This window comes from Panulirus ornatus, chromosome 21, assembly GCF_036320965.1.
Source record: "Panulirus ornatus isolate Po-2019 chromosome 21, ASM3632096v1, whole genome shotgun sequence".
NCBI classification, from domain to species: Eukaryota; Metazoa; Arthropoda; class Malacostraca; order Decapoda; family Palinuridae; genus Panulirus; species Panulirus ornatus.
In genome coordinates this window covers 27,850,817-27,875,179 of record NC_092244.1, presented here as the reverse complement: position 1 = coordinate 27,875,179, position 24,363 = coordinate 27,850,817, and the positions used below count along the sequence as shown (strand labels likewise).

General features: G+C 47.6%; 1 protein-coding gene across 4 annotated transcripts in view; it reads right to left on the bottom strand.

The window, feature by feature from the left end:
* The window catches only part of LOC139756427 (uncharacterized), a 414,929-nt gene that overhangs the window by 25,724 nt on the left and 364,842 nt on the right, over positions 1–24,363 (bottom strand). For all 4 annotated transcript variants that reach the window (XM_071675860.1, XM_071675862.1, XM_071675861.1 and 1 more), the window contains one exon: positions 6,278–6,413. In XM_071675860.1, coding sequence (XP_071531961.1) covers positions 6,278–6,413 — 136 coding nt within the window. The remainder of the gene's footprint in view (positions 1–6,277; positions 6,414–24,363) is intronic.

Here is a 24,363-nt window from a genome sequence, read left to right as displayed (position 1 = left end):
CCAGTCAACCAGCCTATCAGTGGTCCAGCCTACCAGTCAGTCAGTCTACCAGTGGTCCAGCCTGCCAATCAGCCAGTCTACCAGTGGTCCAGCCTGCCAGTCAGCCAGTCTACCAGTGGTCCAGCCTGCCAGTCAGCCAGCCTATCGGTGGTCCAGCCTGCCAGTCAGCCAGCCTATCAGTGGTCCAGCCTACCAGTCAGCCAGCCTATCAGTGGTCCAGCCTACCAGTCATCAGTCTACCGGTGGTCCAGCCTGCCAGTCAGCCAGTCTACCAGTGGTCCAGCCTGCCAGTCAGCCAGCCTATCGGTGGTCCAGCCTGCCAGTCAGTCAGTCTACCAGTGGTCCAGCCTGCCAGTCAGCCAGTCTACCAGTGGTCCAGCCTGCCAGTCAGCCAGCCTATCGGTGGTCCAGCCTGCCAGTCAGCCAGCCTACCAGTGGTATAGCCTGCCAGTCAGCCAGCTTACCAGTGGTCCAGCCTGCCAGTCAGCCAGTCTACCAATGGTCCAGCCTGCCAGTCAGCCAGCCTACCAGTGGTCCAGCCTGCCAGTCAGCCAGTTTACTAGTGGTCCAGTCTGCCAGTCTGCCAGTCTACCAGTAGTCCAGTCTGCCAGTCAGCCAGTCTACCAGTAGTCCAGCCTGCCAGTCAGCCATACAACCAGCCGACGTACGAACCAAGCCGGCCAGCCATCGAACTATCGATCCCTGGGTCTACTATTCAGCCAGTGAAACAGTGTACCAACCAGCCAGCGGGGTGAGCGGTTAGCGTCCCTGACCGTGACGCATTCACGGACCGCCCAAGGTCGAGCGCACAGGTTCGAATCCTGGTTGCGGCAGTCGGTCCACAGGCAACCCAGCTGTTCATCCACCCCTGGGGGTTGGTCGATAAAATGGGTACCTGGTTCAAGCTAGGATATATATATATATATATATATATATATATATATATATATATATATATATATATATATATATATATATATATTGGAAGCATATGAGGTTGAAAGCTATGGCACAATCTCCTTTATCTATTGTCTTATGTACAGTTTCTATTTGTCGTACAATATTTCGGTGGTCTTCTTGAAGTTTCTTCAGTGGTTCCCCAAAGGGCAGCGACGTTTCGGAACAAACTTGTTCCATCTTCAGGCTGGACCTGATGATTCTGTCGTGGGTGGCTGCTTATATACGATTCTGGTGGATCGGGTAGAGACAGGTGGGCGGAGCTGATCGGCTAAACTTATCGCTCATTGGTTGCTTGGTTGGTAAGGCTCATATGCCGTCCTGAGGATAGAAAAGGATTTGAAACTCTTCCACTCGTGTGTTTATAGTCGGCTGTTTTGTGATGATGTAAATTGCCTCTAGGAACAAGAGACGGCGAGGGTCATGTTCTCTGTCGATGATCTTGGTGTTCTCGTCCAGGTCTTGTTGTGTCAGGCGGGAGTTATGCAGAGTGGCACAGTGGTTCTTGATGACTCCATTCTGTAGGTGACAGGTGAGGCGTATCGATAGTCTGGTCCTTGTCATTCCAATGTTTCAGTGAGGTCCACTCTCCTCAACGTTGCTGTTGTGCTGGTAAATGACTTGGTCCTCCTGAAGGGGCGTGTTGATCACGGCAGGTCTGTTACGAAGCTCAAGGTGGGCTGTTTTTATTGCTTTGTAGACACGATGACTATCCCCCCACACACAGCTGCCAATTGTTCGTCCATTTCCTTGGCAGCGTAAACACTGTTTGTTGCCGGGGTGAAATATCGCTTTCTGGACGCAAAACTTGAATGTCCATGGCTTTGTCTCTATTGTTTTCAGTCTTACTCGAAGCCACAACTTTATCTGTCATTACGTGACCCTCGGCTTTCTCATTCTACGGCCTTGAATCTCATCCCTTGGCCCCTGCTCTCTCCCACCGGCTCCAACCTTTCCAACTCTTTGGCTCTGATTCCCAATCAACGTCTGAGGTTCAGTCATTCTCATTGAAGGTCCCTCACTCGATCACTCGACGAACCTCACATTGTTGTCCCTTCTCTTCCCTGTGGCTCTACCATGACATGGCCCTCAACTTTATCATTCAGTGCCCCCAACCCTACTCTTACTCTGTGACCATGACTTTCTTACTTTATTACTCTAACTCTCACTTTGCGACCCCGACCCGCTCACTCTATAGCTTCGACTCTCACTCCAGAGATCCATCTCTCTCACTCTGCTGCAGTAACTGTCATTCTTAAACATCAACCGTGATTCAGTGGCTGTGGTTACTGCTTTCCCCATCGTGGGCTGGCAGGGTTCTTCAGCAGATCGTCCCACAGTTGGCTTAGGAGCTAGTCTCTCAAAGTCTGCGGCCTCACGTCCTCTAATTCTACGACAGTAGTTCCACCTCTGTTGTGGCTCCCTCGAGCGGTGTCACTTTATCAAGAATCGAGATTTTAGGTGATGCCGAGGACACCGAGCCGACAGGAAAATTCTGAAAGCATTTCGGTGTTTTACAGACGACAGCGGCAGAGTACTGGAGCAGCATCGTCGTCTCGCTACAGTGGCTGGAAGCCGTCCCAGCTACGCCCTTGCTGTTCACTCCCGTTTCAACCTATCCAAAAATCTCATTCAGTCAATACGGCACATTACGTACAGTCCACCTAACAAACTGGCACGAAACAGTACGTGTTTATGCAATACTCTTCTACGTTACGATCGAACGTAACGGAAACGTAACTTTTAATACATCTCGAAGCGACTTAACCCTGAAGGAATATTTGGTCTCCGGTCCATTTGAGCCTCACTGTACGAGCTGTGGCTGAAGCTCATATTGTGTGTGTGTGTGTGTGTGTGTGTGTGTGTGTGTAGTGTTCCGGTCTTGCTCTGGTCAAGACAACACGCATCGTCGCTGAGGTGCGAATCAAGTGTCCTTGATACTCTTACGAGAACTCAAAATCGCGTCAGGTCATTACAAGGTCAAATATGAAGTCAGTCAAGTTCCATCATAAGTGTATGATGATTGCTGGAGGTGGATCCTTGTCATGATGGCGAAGACAGAAGACTAACAGCCAACTCCCAGCGAGAAGGAAATCTATATTTACACTCAAAAGTTGTTCTAACCACGAAAATTTATGCTAAGAAAATATTGCAAAGAGAAAGAATGAACGTTACTCTATGAAAACGTATTTATTCCTCCCATTATAAAGAACACATATCCCCACTATGCTAAAGTTTGGTATCATAATAATGGTTACGAACTTTAGCAACAGAAAAGACCCTGCATATATATAGATTTTTCCCTCACTCGGATCTGCCACCAACAAAGTGTCATCAGCAAACATTAATTGTATATTCACTCAGCTTAAGCAGCTTTAAAAAAGCCTCATAGAGGAGGTCTTAAGGCTGTATAATGATAAGTGTGAAGGAGACAATGAGGAGGGAGTAGAGGCAGCATGGCAATGAGCCACTACCGCTGAGACTCTCATATTACCCTACCCTGACTCAGTTCGATGCCTTTCCCTCACTCACCCACACGTGCCTTGCTGGAACTCGTACCACAGACATAGAACTCCGGTTTAAATTTCGCATAACACTTCACGACAAGTAGTTCATGATTCTTTGCCATAATCCTCAAGTTCTATATATCCTCATCCTGCGTGCCGTGTGACGTGGCCTAGAGAGGCAGGAATACGGGGCCGAAACCCCACCAGGAGCTAAGTATACGACTCAAAGACCCAGGTGTATAAGGTACATTCACAACAGACACTAACCCACGGGGAACCGTAACATACATTTCTAAGAACCCAGGTATAGGAGATCAACTACGATACGTATAGACCTTTCCCAGGAACATGACATACACACGATAGGATCCAATACAAATGATGAACCCGCCTTAGCCAGACTATGTTTCCAGGCGACATGAGAACCAGGCCAGAAGGAATTAACAGACAAGAGTATACAACCTTTCAAGGAACAAGATGTATACCTGTCCGTCCACAGTCAACCCAGATGTTCTTCATCTCTTGGGGTGTTGGTTCATAAATAGGGTACCCGGCTTAGACTAGGGTGTATATATATATATATATATATATATATATATATATATATATATATATATATATATATATATATATATATATATGTACATATATATATATATATATATATATATTGGAAAGGATCACAATTTTGGGCGTGATCAAGATATTCCTATGAGTCCACGGGGAAAATGAAACACGAAAAGTTCCCAAGTGCACTTTCGTGTAATAATCACATCATCAGGGGAGACACAAGATAGAAATATAACAGTCACTTGATATACATCGAAGAGACGAAGCTAGGACGCCATTTGGTAAACATGTTTACTAAATGGCGTTAGCGAGGTAGCGTTAAGAACAGAGGACTGACTGAGCCTTAGAGGGAAATACCTCTTTTGTCTCTTCTCTGTTCCTTCTTTTGGAAAAGTAAAAACAGGAGGGGAGAATTTCCAGCCCCCCGCTCCCTCCCCTTTTAGTCGTCTTCTACGACATGCAGGGAATATGGAGGCAAAATTCTTTCTCCAGGACCTGAAGAATATATATATATATATATATATATATATATATATATATTATCCCTGGGGATAGGGGAGAAAGAACACTTCCCACGTATTCCCTGCGTGTCGTAGAAGGCGACTAAAAGGGAAGGGAGCGAGGGGCTGGAAATCATCCCCTCTTTTTTTTTTTTTTTTTTTCCAAAGAAGGAACAGAGAAGAGTGCCAGATGAGGATATTCCCTCAAAGGCCCAGTCCTCTGTTCTTAACGCTATCTCGCTAACGCGGGAAATTTGCGAATAGTATGAAAGAAAAGAAGATATATATATATATATATATATATATATATATATATATATATATATATATATATATATATATATATATATATATCGTTAATTAGATGGTCATGACTAGGTTATTCAGCCGCCCGTGACGTCCCCAACACAGAGAAAAACAAGTTCTTAAAGGCCAGTTGTGTTGTACCAGAAGAGCTGGGTGTGTACAACTCACCAGAGCCAGATGTACAACTCACCAGAGCCAGGTGTACAACTCACCAGAGCCAGGTGTACAACTCACCAGAGCCAGATGTACAACTCACCAGAGCCAGGTGTACAACTCACCAGAGCCAGGTGTACAACTCACCAGAGCCAGGTGTACAGCCCACCATAGCTAGATGTACAATCTATCAGAGCCAGGTGTACAACCCATCAGAGCCAGGTGTACAACATACCCAAGAGCCAGGTGTACAACCCACCAGAGCCAGGTGTACAACCCACCCAGGAGACAGGTGTACAACCCACCAAAGCCAGGTGTACAACCCACCCAGGAGCCAGGTGTACAACCCACCAGAGCCAGGTGCACAACTCACCCAGGAGACAGGTGTACAACCCACCAGAGCCAGGTGTACAACCCACCAGAGCCAGGTGTACAACCCACCCGAGACAGGTGTACAACCCACCAAAGCCAGGTGTACAACCCACCCAGGAGACAGGTGTACAACCCACCAGAGCCAGGTGTACAAACCACCCAGGAGCCAGGTGTACAACCCACCAGAGCCAGGTGTACAACCCACCAGAGCCAGGTGCACAACCCACCAGAGCCAGGTGTACAACCCACTAGAGCCAGGTGTGCAACCCACCAGAGCCAGGTGTACAACCCACCAGAGCCAGGTGTACAACCCACCAGAGCCAGGTGTACAACTCACCAGAGCCAGTGTACAACCCATCAGAGCCAGGAGCCAGGTGTACAACCCACCAGAGCCAGGTGTACAACCCACCCGAGACAGGTGTACAACCCACCAAAGCCAGGTGTACAACCCACCCAGGAGACAGGTGTACAACCCACCAGAGCCAGGTGTACAACCCACCCAGGAGCCAGGTGTACAACCCACCCAGGAGCCAGGTGTACAACCCACCAGAGCCAGGTGTACAACCCACCCAGGAGCCAGGTGTACAATCCACCAGAGCCAGGTGTACAACCCACCCAAGAGACAGGTGTACAACCCACCAGAGCCAGGTGTACAACCCACCCAGGAGACAGGTGTACAACCCACCAGAGCCAGGTGTACAACCCACCCAGGAGACAGGTGTACAACCCACGAGAGCCAGGTGTACAACCCACCCAGGAGACAGATGTACAACCCACCAGAGCCAGGTGTACAACCCACCCAGGAGACAGGAGGGGCATGGAATCAAGACATGCAGGTGTGAAGTACCCCCCCTTGTAAGACGGTTCACCCTCAACCCAAACCAAGAAAGCAAAGGGTGTGTAAAGACTCACCTATGACGGTCATGTTGGCATCCATTGTGTCCTGTTCGAAGCTGGGCTTGTCAGCGAGGACCTCACAGCGTAGCTTCCCGGAGGCCCGGTGGTCGACGTGGGACAGCACCACCTCATGCAGGGTCGAGATCCGCTCCTGCAACACAACACAATATAGTCCTTCTGGTCTTCACCTGCTCCTGCAACACAACACAATATAGTTCTTCTGGTCTTCACCTGCTCCTGTAACACAACACAATATAGTCATTCTGGTCCTCACCAGCTCCTGCAACACAAGACAGTCCTTCTGGTCTTCACCAGCTCCTGCAACACAACACAATATAGTCATTCTGGTCTTCACCTGCTCCTGTAACACAACACAATATAGTCCCTCTGGTCTTCACCTGCTCCTGCAACGCAACACAAGATAGTCCTTCTGGTCTTCACCTGCTCCTGCAACACAACACAAAACAGACCTTCTGGTCTTCACCTGCTCCTGCAACACAACACAAGACAGTCCTTCTGGTCTTCACTTGCTCCTGCAACACAACACAAGACAGTCCTTCTGGTCTTCACCTGCTCCTGCAACACAACACAAGACAGTCCTTCTGGTCTTTACCTGCTCCTGCAACACAACACAAGACAGTCCTTCTGGTCTTCACCAGCTCCTGCAACACAACACAAGACAGTCCTTCTGGTCTTCACCTGCTCCTGCAACACAACACAAGACAGTCCTGGTCTTCACCTGCTCCTGCAACACAACACAAGACAGTCCTGGTCTTCACCTGCTCCTGCAACACAACACAATATAGTCCTTCTGGTCTTCACCTGCTCCTGCAACACAACACAAGATAGTCCTTCTGGTCTTCACCTGCTCCTGCAACACAACACAAGACAGTCCTTCTGGTCTTCACCGCCTCCCGCAACACCACCTGTCTCACAGCAACACTTCTAACTCTCTACCATCACTGTCATTATTAATCATCATAATTAAGGGTTATCAGTTATCTGACCTCTGTCACTGACTTATCTCTTTCCCTCGTAGCCCTTATATAGTATCCGTCTCGAGTGAACTGTTATCTATTGGCTTATATAGTATCCATCTCGAGTGAACTGTTATCTATTGGCTTATATAGTATCCATCTCGAGTGAACTGTTATCTATTGGCTTATATAGTATCCATCTCGAGTGAACTGTTATCTATTGGCTTATCTCTCTATGTGATAGATCTATCTAATAACTGGCAAGCTTCCTTCTAAGCCCCGTTCTCACATCCACCCTGACATTTCTCGCTCGTCCATCCTCCACCAATCGTCAGATCCACCTCAGGTCACCGTCGCTCCCCCTATACCACTTGTCACCGTTCATAATGTCCACTGAATCAGACGCAGTGCAGAAGGGCATGATAACTCCCACTGTCAAGGCGGAAGGATCGTCTTTACATGTGCTCAACACAAGCATACCGACCATATGGTCTATCTCTCCCTCCCCTTTCTCTAGCAAAGGCATAATTATCACACTTTCCTGCCACTCCGGCGCTGTTCACTGGAGAGAGAGAGAGAGAGAGAGAGAGAGAGAGAGAGAGAGAGAGAGAGAGAGAGAGAGAGAGAGAGAGAGAGAGAGAGAGAGAGAGAGAGAGAGAGACAGCCGATCTGCAACTCACAATAATCAGAACTAATGATAAAGTTAAGGAAAAGACCCACCATCCACTCTCCACCCCACACCCCAGCCCTCTCATGGGCCAGGAAGGGCCAGGGAGGGGAGAGGAGTGAGGGGAGAGGGGTGAGGGGTGAGGGGAGAGGGGAGAGGGGAGAGGAGTGAGGGGTGAGGTTGGTATATTTCCCAAACAAGGTGGAAAGTTGGCGAGGAGGAAGGAGGGAAAGGCCAGGGGGAGGTTGTGGAGGGGCGTCCATCATGACGGGCCTGGCTGGGGTGCCACTGATGGACGAGGTCGTATCTAACAACACAGACAACACAGCTTGACCTGACCCCACCTCCGCCCCGCTGTTTTGTGACCTCACTGACTCACCCTGATAACGACACTAACAACAAACAATTCTTTTTCTAGCTAAAGCCCGCGATCGTAAGGACACAGGCACGAACGACATGGGACGGACGCACGAACGAGCAACGAACATCGCACGGGCACACGAATGAGCAACGACAATACAAGGATACACGAACGAGCAACGAACACGTATGGACACACGAACGAGCAACGAACACGTATGGACACATGAACGAGCAACGAACATTGCAAGGACACACGAGCGAGCAACGAACATTGCAAGGACACACGAACGAGCAACGAACTTCACAAGGACACACGAACGAGCAACGAACTTCACAAGGACACACGAACGAGCAACGAACATGTATGGACACACGAACGAGCAACGAACACGTATGGACACATGAACGAGCAACGAACTTCACAAGGACACACGAACGAGCAACGAACTTCACAAGGACACACGAACGAGCAACGAACATCGCAAGGACACACGAACGAGCAACAAACCAAGCGACTTTATTCTCCTGTCTTTAATTAACTAATCCCGAGAAGATTACATTAAATGACTGAGTTACGACCAGTATGACCGGCCATCGTGATCTTCATCCTGGGATAAAGATGACCTATTGCCTCTGTGGTCAAGCGAAAAGAAAACAGAGGCGGTAGAAAATTGCTTGGGCCTGATGCAGGTGGTCAGGTTCAGTGGCGGAGCCGAAGGGCCCACTGTGTCCAATAGGACACCACTAGGTGGGAAGCAGGACAAGAGGCGCGAGTCTAAATATGCTACTGGACTCTACCAGGTGGGTGCTGGGTAAGGTGGGAGCCACTGTGTGCTGAAGAGAGAGATACCAAAGTGGCAGAGGAAGGCGTATGAAATGTCTGAGTGGCGTGGGTGTATACGAAGCGGGTGGTGGGGTAAGACGAGAGGCCAAATGTGTGTGTAGAACAACTGGTTTGTGGTCTGGGAGACTGCTGGCAGCGTACATTTTCCTGCGTCAATTAGACCAGCTTATCTCTCTCTCTCTCTCTCTCTCTCTCTCTCTCTCTCTCTCTCTCTCTCTCTCTCTCTCTCTCTCTCTCTCTCTCTTCTCTCTGTCGCACGGTATGTGCCCAGTGGATGTCCTTCCCATGTCCACGGGAACATTTTCTCGAAGGCATGATCTTCCTGTGTCTCAAAGACAAGCTTCTCCATCGTCCCTCTGTCAGGGAAGCCAACACATCATTCTACTTGAGACAGTTCAGCTTCAACTTGCCTTACGTGTTGATGCTGAACACACGGTAATGTATATATTGCTTTCAAATGTATATAGAAAATGTGACTGGTTCATCATAAGCTCAGGCTGGAGATAACATTTGTGTTCTCTACCTGAAGTTATTGTTATATGTTGTCAAAATTTGGCACCTCCTGTGTCAGGTAGATATGACACCATCTAAATCTGGCACCTCCTGTGTCAGGTAGATATGACACCATCTAAATCTGGCACCTCCTGTGTCAGGTAGATATGACACCATCTAAATCTGGCACCTCCTGTGTCAGGTAGATATGACACCATCTAAATCTGGCACCTCCTGTGCCAGGTAGGTATGACACCATCTAAATCTGGCACCTCCTGCGTCAGGTAGGTATGACACAATCTAAATCTGGCATCTCCTGTGTCAGGTGGGTATGACACCATCTAAATCTGGCACCTCCTGTGTCAGGTGGGTATGACACCATCTAAATCTGGCACCTCCTATGTCAGGTGGGTATGACACCATCTAAATCTGGCACCTCCTGTGTCAAGTAGGTATGACACAATCTAAATCTGGCACCTCCTGTGTCAGGTGGGTATGACACCATCTAAATCTGGCACCTCCTGTGTCAGGTAGGTATGACACTATCTAAATCTGGCACCTCCTGTGCCAGGTAGATATGACATAATCTAAATCTGGCACCTCCTGTGTCAGGTAGATATGACACCATCTAAGTCTGGCACCTCCTGTGCCAGGTGGGTAAGCCACCATCTAAATCTGGCACCTCCTGTGTCAGGTAGATATGACACCATCTAAATCTGGCACCTCCTGTGCCAGGTGGGTAAGACACCATCTAAATCTGGCACCTCCTGTGTCAGGTAGATATGACACCATCTAAATCTGGCACCTCCTGTGCCAGGTGGGTATGACACCATCTAAATCTGGCACCTCCTGTGCCAGGTAGGTATGACACCATATAAATCTGGCACCTCCTGTGCCAGGTAGGTATGACACCATCTAAACCTGGTACCTCCTGTGTCAGGTAGATATGACACCATCTAAATATGGCACCTCCTGTGTCAGGTAGGTATGACACCATCTAAATCTGGCACCTCCTGTGCCAGGTAGGTATGACACCATCTAAATATGGCACCTCCTGTGCCAGGTAGGTATGACACCATCTAAATATGGCACCTCCTGTGTCAGGTAGATATGACACCATCTAAATATGGCACCTCCTGTGCCAGGTAGGTATGACACCATCTAAATCTGGCACCTCCTGTGCCAGGTAGGTATGACACCATCTAAATATGGCACCTCCTGTGTCAGGTGGGTATGACACCATCTAAATCTGGCACCTCCTGTGCCAGGTGGGTATGACACCATCTAAATCTGGCACCTCCTGTGTCAGGTAGATATGACACAATCTAAATTTGGCACCTCTTGTGTCAGGTAGGTATGACACCATCTAAACCTGGTACCTCCTGTGTCAGGACGGTATGACACCATCTAAATATGGCACCTCCTGTGTCAGGTGGGTATGACACCATCTAAATCTGGCACCTCCTGTGCCAGGTGGGTATGACACCATCTAAATCTGGCACCTCCTGTGTCAGGTAGATATGACACAATCTAAATTTGGCACCTCCTGTGTCAGGTAGGTATGACACCATCTAAATCTGGCACCTCCTGTGTCAGGTAGGTATGACACCATCTAAATATGGCACCTCCTGTGCCAGGTGGGTATGACATCATCTAAATCTGTCATCTGTGTCAGGTGGGTATGACACCATCTAAATCTGGCACCTCCTGTGTCAGGTGGGTATGACACCATCTAAATCTGGCACTTCCTGTGCCAGGACGGTATGACATCATCTAAATCTGGCACCTCCTGTGTCAGGTGGGTATGACACCATATATATCTGGCACCTCCTGTGCCAGGTAGGTATGACACCATCTAAATATGGCACCTCCTGTGCCAGGTGGGTATGACACCATCTAAATCTGTCATCTGTGTCAGGTGGGTATGACACCATCTAAATCTGGCACCTCCTGTGTCAGGTAGATATGACACCATCTAAATCTGGCACCTCCTGTGTCAGGTGGGTATGACACCATCTAAATCTGGCACCTCCTGTGTCAGGTAGATATGACACAATGTAAATTTGGCACCTCCTGTGTCAGGTAGGTATGACACCATCTAAATCTGGCACCTCCTGTGTCAGGTAGGTATGACACAATTTAAATATGGTACCTCCTGTGTCAGGTGGGTATGACACCATCTAAATATGGCACCTCCTGTGTCAGGTAGGTACGACACCATTTAAACCTGGTACCTCCTGTGCCAGGTAGGTATGGCACTATATAAATCTGGTACCTTCTGTGTCAGGTAGGTATGACACCATCTAAATATGGCACCTCCTGTGTCAGGTAGGTATGACACCATTTAAACCTGGTACCTCTTGTGCCAGGTATGTATGGCACTATATAAATCTGGTACCTTCTGTGTCGAGTAGGTATGACACCATATAAATTTGTCACCTCCTGTGCCTGGTGGGTATATAAATCTGGCACCCCGGCTCCAGCCACATCATCAGTAAGTGCTCCCGCTAGGGTTACACGGGTTACATTTTACTGGGCAAATGAGTGTGAATGTAGTTTAATGTTGTCCATTATTTGTGAAAAAGAGAGAGAGAGAACACACGAGGGATATTACAGCGGACACCAACAGTGAACTTAACCTACTATTTACTTCATAAAATAATCAAATGTAAGTATCATACAGCTTGCGATATATATATATATATATATATATATATATATATATATATATATATATATATATATATATATATATATATATTATCCCTGGGGATAGGGGAGAAAGAATACTTCCCACGTATTCCCTGCGTGCCGTAGAAGGCAACTAAAAGGGAAGGGAGCGGGGGGCTGGAAATCCTCCCCTCTCGTTTTTTTTTTTGTTTTTATTTTTCCAAAAGAAGGAACAGAGAAGGGGGCCAGGTGAGGATATTCCCTTAAAGGCCCAGTCCTCTGTTCTTAACGCTACCTCGCTATCGCGGGAAATGGCGAATAGTATGAAATATATATATATATATATATATATATATATATATATATAAATATATATATATATATATATATATATATATATATATATATATATATATATATATATATATATATTCGCTATTTCCCGCGATAGCGAGGTAGCTTAACGCTACCTCGCTATCGCGGGAAATAGCGAATAGTATGAAAAAAAAAAATATATATATATATATATATATATTTCTTTCTTCTTTTAAACTATCCGCCATTTCCCGCATTAGCGAGGTAGCGTTAAGAACAGAGGACTGGGCCTTTGTGGAATATCCTCACCTGGCCCCCCTCTGTTCCTTCTTTTGGAAAATTAGAAAAAAGAAAAAAAAAAAAGAGAGGGGAGGATTTCCAGCCTCCCGCTCCCTTCCCTTTTAGTCGCCTTTTACGACACGCAGGGAATACGTGGGAAGTATTCTTCATCCCCTATCCCCAGGGATATATATATATATATATATATATATATATATATATATATATATATATATATATATATATATATATATATATACATATTCTATATCTATTCATTATACTTTGTCGCTGTCTCCCGCGTTAGCGAGGTAGCGCAAGGAAACAGACGAAAAAATGGCCCAACCCCCCACATACACATGTATATACATGTGTCCACACGCGCACAGATACATACCTATTCATCTCAACGTATACATACATATATATATATATATATATATATATATATATATATATATATATATATATATGGTTTGAAGAGGGTGGTGAGAGTAAGTGAGCTTGGGAAGGAGACTTGTGTGAGGAAGTACCAGGAGAGACTGAGTACAGAATGGAAAAAGGTGAGAACAATGGAAGTAAGGGGAGTGGGGGAGGAATGGGATGTATTTAGGGAATCAGTGATGGATTGCGCAAAAGATGCTTGTGGCATGAGAAGAGTGGGAGGTGGGTTGATTAGAAAGGGTAGTGAGTGGTGGGATGAAGAAGTAAGAGTATTAGTGAAAGAGAAGAGAGAGGCATTTGGACGATTTTTGCAGGGAAAAAATGCAATTGAGTGGGAGACGTATAAAAGAAAGAGACAGGAGGTCAAGAGAAAGGTGCAAGAGGTGAAAAAAAGGGCAAATGAGAGTTGGGGTGAGAGAGTATCATTAAATTTTAGGGAGAATAAAAAGATGTTCTGGAAGGAGGTAAATAAAGTGCGTAAGACAAGGGAGCAAATGGGAACTTCAGTGAAGGGCGCAAATGGGGAGGTGATAACAAGTAGTGGTGATGTGAGAAGGAGATGGAGTGAGTATTTTGGAGGTTTGTTGAATGTGTTTGATGATAGAGTGGCAGATATAGGGTGTTTTGGTCGAGGTGGTGTGCAAAGTGAGAGGGTTAGGGAAAATGATTTGGTAAACAGAGAAGAGGTACTAAAAGCTTTGCGGAAGATGAAAGCCGGCAAGGCAGCGGGTTTGGATGGTATTGCAGTGGAATTTATTAAAAAAGGGGATGACTGTATTGTTGACTGGTTGGTAAGGTTATTTAATGTATGTATGACTCATGGTGAGGTGCCTGAGGATTGGCGGAATGCGTGCATAGTGCCATTGTACAAAGGCAAAGGGGATAAGAGTGAGTGCTCAAATTACAGAGGTATAAGTTTGTTAAGTATTCCTGGTAAATTATATGGGAGGGTATTGATTGAGAGGGTGAAGGCATGTACAGAGCATCAGATTGGGGAAGAGCAGTGTGGTTTCAGAAGTGGTAGAGGATGTGTGGATCAGGTGTTTGCTTTGAAGAATGCATGTGAGAAATACTTAGAAAAGCAAATGGATTTGTATGTAGCATTTATGGATCTGGAGAAGGCATATGATAGAGTTGATAGAGATGCGCTGTGGAAGGTATTAAGAATATATGGTGTGGGAGGCAAGTTGTTAGAAGCAGTGAAAAGTTTTTATCGAGGATGTAAGGCATGTGTACGTGTAGGAAGAGAGGAAAGTGATTGGTTCTCAGTGAATGTAGGTTTGCGGCAGGGGTGTGTGATGTCTCCATGGTTGTTTAATTTGTTTATGGATGGGGTTGTTAGGGAGGTGAATGCAAGAGTTTTGGAAAGAGGGGCAAGTATGAAGTCTGTTGGGGATGAGAGAGCTTGGGAAGTGAGTCAGTTGTTGTTCGCTGATGATACAGCGCTGGTGGCTGATTCATGTGAGAAACTGCAGAAGCTGGTGACTGAGTTTGGTAAAGTGTGTGAAAGAAGAAAGTTAAGAGTAAATGCGAATAAGAGCAAGGTTATTAGGTACAGTAGGGTTGAGGGTCAAGTCAATTGGGAGGTGAGTTTGAATGGAGAAAAACTGGAGGAAGTGAAGTGTTTTAGATATCTGGGAGTGGATCTGGCAGCGGATGGAACCATGGAAGCGGAAGTGGATCATAGGGTGGGGGAGGGGGCGAAAATTCTGGGAGCCTTGAAGAATGTGTGGAAGTCGAGAACATTATCTCGGAAAGCAAAAATGGGTATGTTTGAAGGAATAGTGGTTCCAACAATGTTGTATGGTTGCGAGGCGTGGGCTATGGATAGAGTTGTGCGCAGGAGGGTGGATGTGCTGGAAATGAGATGTTTGAGGACAATATGCGATGTGAGGTGGTTTGATCGAGTAAGTAATGTAAGGGTAAGAGAGATGTGTGGAAATAAAAAGAGCGTGGTTGAGAGAGCAGAAGAGGGTGTTTTGAAATGGTTTGGGCACATGGAGAGAATGAGTGAGGAAAGATTAACCAAGAGGATATATGTGTCGGAGGTGGAGGGAACGAGGAGAAGAGGGAGACCAAAAATGAAGGTGGAAAGATGGAGTGAAAAAGATTTTGTGTGATCGGGGCCTGAACATGCAGGAGGGTGAAAGGAGGGCAAGGAATAGAGTGAGTTGGAGCGATGTGGTATACCGGGGTTGACGTGCTGTCAGTGGATTGAATCAAGGCATGTGAAACGTCTGGGGTAAACCATGGAAAGCTGTGTAGGTATGTATATTTGCGTGTGTGGACGTATGTATATACATGTGTATGGGGGTGGGTTGGGCCATTTCTTTCGTCTGTTTCCTTGCGCTACCTCGCAAACGCGGGAGACAGCGACAAAGCTAAAAAAAAAAAAAAAAAAATATATGTATACACAAACAGACATATACATATATACACATGTACATAACTCATACTGTCTGCCCTTATTTATTCCCGTCGCCACCCCTTCACACATGAAATGACAACCCCGTCACCCCGCATGTGCACGAGGTAGCACTAGGAAAAGACAACAAAGGCCACATTCGTTCACACTCAGTCTCTAGCTGTCATGTATAATGCACCGGAACCACAGCTCCCTTTCCACATCAGGCCCCACAAAACTTTCCATGGTTTACCCCAGACGCTTCACATGCCCTGGTTCAATCCACTAACAGCACGTCGACCTCGGAATACTACATCGTTCCAATTCACCCTATTCCTTGCACGCCTTACACCCTCCTGCATGTTCAGGCCCCGATCACTCAAAATCTTTTTCACTCCATCTTTCCACCTCCAATTTGGTCTTCCACTTCTCCTCGTTCCCTCCACCTCTGACACATATATCTTCCTTGTCAATTTTTCCTCACTCATTCTCTCCATGTGCCCAAACCATTTCAAAACACCCTCTTCTACTCTCTCAACCACACTATTTATTACCACACATCTCTCTTACCCTTTCATTACCTACTCGATCAAACCACCTCACACCACATATTGTCCTAAAACATCTCATTTCCAGCACATCCACCCTCCTCCGCACAACTCTATCTGCAACCCACGCCTCGCGACCATATAACATTGTAGGAACAACTATTTCTTCAAACATACCCATTTTTGCTTTCACAGATAACGTTCTTGCCTTCCACACATTTTTCAACGCTCGCAGAACTTTTGCCCCCTCCCCGACCCTATGACTCACTTCCGCTTCCATGGTTCCATCCGCTGCCAAATCCACTCCCAGATATCTAAGACACTTCACTTCCTCCAGTTTTTCTCCATTCAAACTTACCTCCCAATTGACTTGTCTCTCAACCCTACTGTACCTAATAACCTTGCTCTTATTCACATTTACTCTCAGCTTTCTTCTTTCACACACTTTACCAAACTCAGCCACCAGGTTCTGCAGTTTCTCACCTGAATCAGCCACCAGCGTTGTATCATCAGCGAACAACAACTGACTCACTTCTCAAGCTCTCTCATCCCCAACAGACTGCATACTTGCCCTCATTCCAAAACTCTTGCATTCACCTCCCTAACAACCACATCCATAAACGAATTAAACCATGGAGACATCACGCATCCCTGCCGCAAACCAATCACTTTCCTCTCTTCCTACTCGTACACATGCTTTACATCCTCGATAAAAACTTTTCATTGCTTCTAACAACTTGCCTCCCATATCATATATTCTTAATACCTTCCACAGAGCATCTCTATCAACTCTATCATATGCCTTCTTTAGATCCATAAATGCTACATACAAATCCATTTGCTTTTCTAAGTATTTCTCACATACATTCTTCAAAGCAAACACCTGATCCACATATTCGCCATTTCCCGCATTAGGGAGGTAGCATTAAGAACAGAGGACAGAGCCTTAGAGGGAATATCCTCACTTAGCCTCCTTCTCTGTTCCTTCTTTTGGAAATTCAAAAACTGGCAGAGAGAATTTCCAGCCTTCCCCGACCCTCCCCTTTTAGTCGCCTTCTACGACACGCAGGGAATACGTGGGAAGTATCCTTTTTTCCCTATATATCTTAGCCAAAGCCAGGTGGCCATTTAATCGACCAAACCCTACGGACTCTGGACTGCAGACCGACACCCGCAACCAGGATTCGAACCTATGGGCTCGACCCTGGGCGGCCCTTGAATGCGTCAGGGTCAGCATTGCCAACCACTGCACCATGGAGGTGCATTAATCAATGCAAAAGATGATAAATATATCCAATTTGTCCTTCATCAGTTTTAAGAATATACGACACTGGTTCTCCAGTTCATTAACGTTATCACACTCACTCTCTGATTGATACAGAGGGAAACAACGCCATTTTACCCCTTCACTGACCATGGGTCTGAACATTTAATTTCTTTAAAAAAAACCCCTCACATCTGATCCTTTTCCTTGACCAGGTTATTGCACTGTTATGTTCCTATCAATACGGGGTAACGTTACAGCCAAGGCTACAGTTCCACTTTCGCTATAAGTACGATTTTTCAGTCGTTATCAGTCATAAAATGACACGTTGACAACGAAGCCACTAATGTTTGCGTTAGAACAGGAAAATAATCCAAGGGATCAAGAAATGGTCAACAGCGAGACGGACTGTCATGCTGGCGTGTACACGACCCCACACGTAAGTCGAAGGGGACACCATATAAGACGAGGGGACACCACATAAGACGAAGGGGACACCACATAAGACGAGGGGACATAACATAAGATGAAGGGACACCACATAAGACGAAGGGGACACCAAATAAGACGAGGGGACACCACAGAAGATGAGGGAGCACCAGATAAGATGAGGGAGCACCACATAAGACGAGGGGACGCCACATAAGACGAAGGGGACACCACATAAGACGAAGGGACATCACATAAGACGAAGGGACACCACATAAGACGAAGGGGACACCATATAAGACGAGGGGACACCACATAAGACGAAGGGGACACCACATAAGACGAGGGGACATCACATAAGACGAAGGGACACCACATAAGACAAAGGGGACACCATATAAGACGAGGGGACACCACATAAGACGAAGGGGACACCACATAAGACGAGGGGACATCACATAAGACGAAGGGACACCACATAAGACGAAAGGGACACCACATAAAACGAAGGAACACCACTTAAGACAAGGGAACACCACATAAGACGAGGGGACACCACATAAGACGAAGGGGACACCACATAAGACGAGGGGACACCACATAAGACGAAGGGACGCCACGTAAGACGAGGGGACACCACATAAGACTAGGGGATGCCACATAAAACGAGGGGACATCACATAAGACGAGGGGACACCACATAAGACAAAGGGGACATCACATAAGACGAGGGGACGCCACATAAGACGAAGGGGACACCACATAAGACGAAGGGGACACAACATAAGACGAGAGGAAAACACATAAGACGAAGGGACACCACATAAGACGAGGGGTCACTACATAAGACGAGGGGACACCACATAAGACGTAGGGGACACCACCTAAGACGAAGGGACACCACATAAGACGAAGGGACACCACATAAGACGAGGGGACACCACATAAGACGAGGGGTGACTACATAAGACGAGGGGACACCACATAAGACGAAGGGGACACCACATAAGACGAGGGGACGCCACATAAGACGAAGGGGACACCACATAAGACGAAGGGGACACCACATAAGACGAGGGGACGCTACATAAGACGAGGGGACACCACATAAGACGAGGGGACACCACATAAGACGAAGGGACACCACATAAGACGAGGGGACACCACATAGGACGAGGGGACACCACATAAGACGAGGGGCGACTACATAAGACGAGGGGACACCCTCTAAGACGAGGAGACACCACATAAGACGAGGGGACACCACATAAAACGAGGGGACGCCACATTAGGCGAGGGGACACCACATAAGACGAGGGGACACCACATAAGACTAAGGGGACACCACATAAGACGAGGGGACACTACATAAGACGAGGGGACACTACATAAGACGAGGAGACACCACATAAGACGAGGGGACACCACATAAGACGAGGGGACACCACATAAGGCGAGGGGACACCACATAAGACGAGGGGACACCACATAAGACGAGGGGACACTACATAAGACGAGGAGACACCACATAAGGCGAGGGGACACCACATAAGACGAGGGGACGCCACATAAGACGAGGGAACACCACATAAGACGAAGGGGACACCACATAAGACGAGGGGACGCCACATAAGACGAGGGAACACCACATAAGACGAAGGGACACCACATAAGACGAGGGGACACCACATAAGACGAGGGGACGCCACATAAGACGAGGGGACACAACATAAGATGAAGGGGACACCACATAAGACGAAGGGGACACCACATCAGACGAGGGGACACCACATAAGACGAGGGGGACACCACATAAGACGAGGGAACACCACATAAGACGAAGGGAACACCACATAAGACGAGAGGACACCACATAAGACGAGGGAACGCCACATAAGACGAGGGAACACCACATAAGACGAAGGGGACGCCACATAAGAAGAGAGGACACTACATAAGACGAGGGGACACCACATAAGACGAGGGGACACCACATAAGACAAGGGGAAACCACATAAGACGAGGGGACACCACATAAGACGAGGGGACAACACATAAGACGAGGGGACACCACATAAGACGAAGGGGACACCACATAAGACGAGGGGACACCACACATGACGAGGGGACAGTGTCCTCTCCTTTCGTCCCCTCACCATGCTGCGGGTGTACATGTCTCGTACGATCCCACACGAACATGTACACCAGAGTGATACACCCGCTCGTTAGTACTAGTGTTCTTGCAATATATTTCTGTAGCACAGATACAGTAAATCTCTAGCTCTCGCTGACAATTGTATCGGAACTTCGCCCTTCTCGAAATTTTGTTTAAATTCTGTTACATCTAGCAATTTCCCTTCCACTTTTTTTTTCTTACCTTCCCATATTTTTTTCCTATCTTACAACAGTTTCCATTTTACGAATAATATTTTTTCCCTCCCTCCCTCTCCTCCCACAGACACGTTTCCAGTTCAAAATAACTCCTGTGCAAAATCCTGCCACCTGGCTCAACACGTTAACTCCGCCAGCAGTGCCTTCACTCCCTCGACCCTGGGGCGATCACATTCGCTCCGCTGACGGAACGATTATCCCGAGTCGATCATTAGTGTGGTTGTGGCTTGTCAACAGGCGATGCAACATCACAACTCCTGCGCTCGCGCCCCGTGGTTGCTGCCTAGCATCGAGGGTCGGAGTGGTGTCTCACGGGTTGTATCGAGGCTTCGACCTGAGTAGGTATAACTACAAAGTCAATTCCCTCCCTTATCACAAGATAGAGTCCATTGCCCTTCCTGTCTTACCACTGCGTCGTGCCTCATAGGCGTGCACCTGGGCAGCAGCCTGGTATGAGGCCCTGCGTCGTGCCTCATAGGCGTGCATCTGGGCAGCAGCCTGGTATGAGGCACTGCGTCGTGCCTCATAGGAGTGTATCTGGGCAGCAGCCTGGTATGAGGCACTGCGTCGTGCCTCACAGACGTGCATCTGGGCAGCAGCCTGGCATGAGGCACTGCGAAGCGCCTCTCGGGGCCATACCTTGACTGTGGCCTCAGATCATACACAGAGACAAGGCCTCGCGGGTCTGTATAATGGTTTGCAACTCAACGTGAATCACCGAGACGTGCTCCATTGCCCTCCACTGTGGCTGAAGCCTGACCTCCAACGCCCACACTGTGCCTAAGCTTCCTAGACCGTAGGTACGACTCAAACTAGACTGTAGGTACGACTCAAACTAGAGCACCGAGATGTGCCTAACGGAACTGTACCCTGGTCGACAGCGGGCATTTTTGACATGGCACACGGCTCTGTACCGTGGCTGCAGGGTAACACGAAGCACCGATAACCGCCATATGGATCTGTACTGTGGCTCCGAACGGAGGACCTGACGCTGTGATGTGCTTCACGAGATTGAACCGTGACTGCTGTGATCACAGACAGCGGGACTTCCCACACGGGACTATACCATACCAGTAGATTGAGACCGTGTGCACAGAGACGTCTCATGCGTCTCTGCTGGTCTGAGTGGTGCCCTTCAAGACTGGTCTCTTGCTGTGACTTGACTCTCGGCACCGAGACGTGTGTCGAACGTAAGTCTGTACCATCACGGGTGACCGACTCCGTGCAACGATACGCGCCTCACGGGTCTGTACTGTGGCTGTGGCCTGACCCCGAGAAATGATACGTGCCTCACGGGTCTGTATTGTGGCTGTGGCCTGACCCCGAGAATTGATACGTGCCCCACGGGTCTGTAATGTGGCTGTGGCCTGAAATCGTGCTCCGAGACACGCCTCACGCGAGTGCGTCGTGAGTGCGGTCCGATGAAGTGCACTGAGACGAGCCTCTCTGGACCGGGTTGTGAGTCCCAGTCTATAACCGTGTGTCGAGTTACGCCACACCGCGCAGCGGCTCCACCCTAACACCAGGCACAGACACGTGCCTCACGGAGACTGAGCCATGATTGTGGCTTTAATACCATGAGGTGAGGTGAGACTAACTGAACTGTACCATGACTGCGGATTAATACCATGAGCTTGAGACGTGCCTCACTTTAATATGCCATGACTACGGCATATCACGCGCAGAGACCTGACCCGCTGAACCATACCATGGCTATAGTTCACATCGTGCTTTGAGACGTTCCTCATTTGCCTGCATCATGACTGTGCACTGCCACACGAGGCGAGACCTTTGGCGAGCGCTTGATGCCGAACGCAGGGTTCGACCCTTACAGGACAAAGCCAGAGGTGGAACGAGACGACGAGACGCGAATCATGAGACTATGTCCTCACATTAGCATACCACTGCGCAGGTAGTCTCAAAGGACAGTACCCTGTCTGTAGCCTGACGCTGGGGTATTAGGATGTACATTACAGGACTGTAACATGGCTGAAGCCCAAAAACAACCGAGTCGTGCCATACGTGACTGTAACCACTGTCGGGGCTGGGATCATGGAGTGGAAGGCGCTTCACTGGACTGCACGCACCGAGGCTGTGCCCTGATGACGTGTATAGAGACGTCCCTGTGGGGGAGCATACCACGGCTTCGTCCTGCAGTGTGGCTCACCGAACCCTATGCTTGCTTCAGCTAGCTATCGTACACAGAGACGTACCCCATTGGACAGCACTATGGCTGTGGTCTGGAACCGTGTACTGAGATGTGCTTCATGGGACCCTCATAGTAGCTGGTGCCTGATCCCATGCACCGAATTGTAAACAGGACTCACACGTTCTTGGTGCCTGACACCAGACACACACACACACACACACACACACACACACACACACACGTGCATCATGGGGTTAGAGCGTGGCTGTGGCCAGGCGCCATACATTAAGACGTGCCTCACTGTAACACACTGACGGTGTGGTACAGTGGTACATTGTGGTACTGTGGTATTGTGGCTGGGGTTTGATACCATGAGGCAGAGACGTGGCACTTTGGAACAGTTGCCTGGAGCCTTGCATCGCTTAACAGGGCCATACTGTGGCTACAGCCAGATGCAATACACAGAGTTAATCCTTACAGGTCTGTACTGTGGTTACAGCTACGCTTACCGGGACGTGCTTCACGGAGCTGTACCGTGACTGTATCCTGACAGCGTAGACCATCATGGGATTGCAAAAAGGTTCCAATCCGACACCATACAATGAGGGTGATCCCGTAGGTCTGTACCATGTCTTGTGGCCTGATAATGCGCACCAAATCTACAAAGATCCATATTCAAATTTATGCCGACGTCAATCCACATCCTCTCAAATATGCTCAAGTTCAGGCCTAAGTGGACCCGACTCTTCCTATATTTACTTATAATAGTGTTCAGACTCACTTAGATACTCCCATATCCACTGATATTCACACAGATCTACACCTAAATATATCCCAATTTCATCCAAATCTAATCAAATTCATACCTAAATCCATCTAGATACACCGAAATCCACCCAAATCTATGTATAATTTACCCGATTCTATCGAATGTCACAAAATATCCTTACGTCTATTACCAAATCAACGTAAATCCAGGAATATCTAACCAAATTCATGAAACCTATGCATTCAAAATCTACTAACATGATACCCGTACTCCAGGTAAATCCGCTCAAATCCACCGAAAATCTACAAACTTTACTCAAATCTACCTAAATCTACAAAAACCCTACATGAATCTACCCAAATCTACTTATATTCTGCCTACCTACACAAAAAAACCTTGACAGTTCTGTCCTAAATACCCAAATCTCTACTTAAGCGACCAAAACAAAACCTCTTTTGAATTTATTCCTAAATCCACCTAAATCTACCGCCAGCAAGGCTTACCCAAGTTAACCAAGATCAATGCATATATGTACGCTCATCTGTGCTCACGCTTAACACGGTCTACCAATATATGTATTCAAATGTAATGCCCACCTCTGCCCAGATCTACCCAGGTCCACCTAGATCTGCCACAGTCCCTAAACAATTTATCCAAATCCATAACCAAATTACCATAATCCCCCTCAGATCTATTTCCGTGCTCTGCAATGCACCGTCCTTGCTGGCTGACACCGTGCATGGAGCAGTTTCTCGTGGTGCTATACCGTGGCTGAAGCCTGACACGAATGCACGGATATGCGTCTCAGGGGACCGCATCATGCCTGTGGCTTGCTGCCGTGCACAGACACGTACCACACGCGACTGTGCCGTATCTGTAGCCTGATACCATAGGCAGGGACGTGCCTCACGGGGCTGTAAAGAGATTTCGGTAGGATACCGTGCACTGACCCATGTCTCATGGGGCTATTATACCATAACCGATGTCTCTTCCCGGGTGCTGAGACACACACTCCCTACACTGCAGGAAAACTGTATCACTGACACACTGTGGAATCTAGACTCAGAGCGATGGTAGATGGGTATCACTGTAGGAC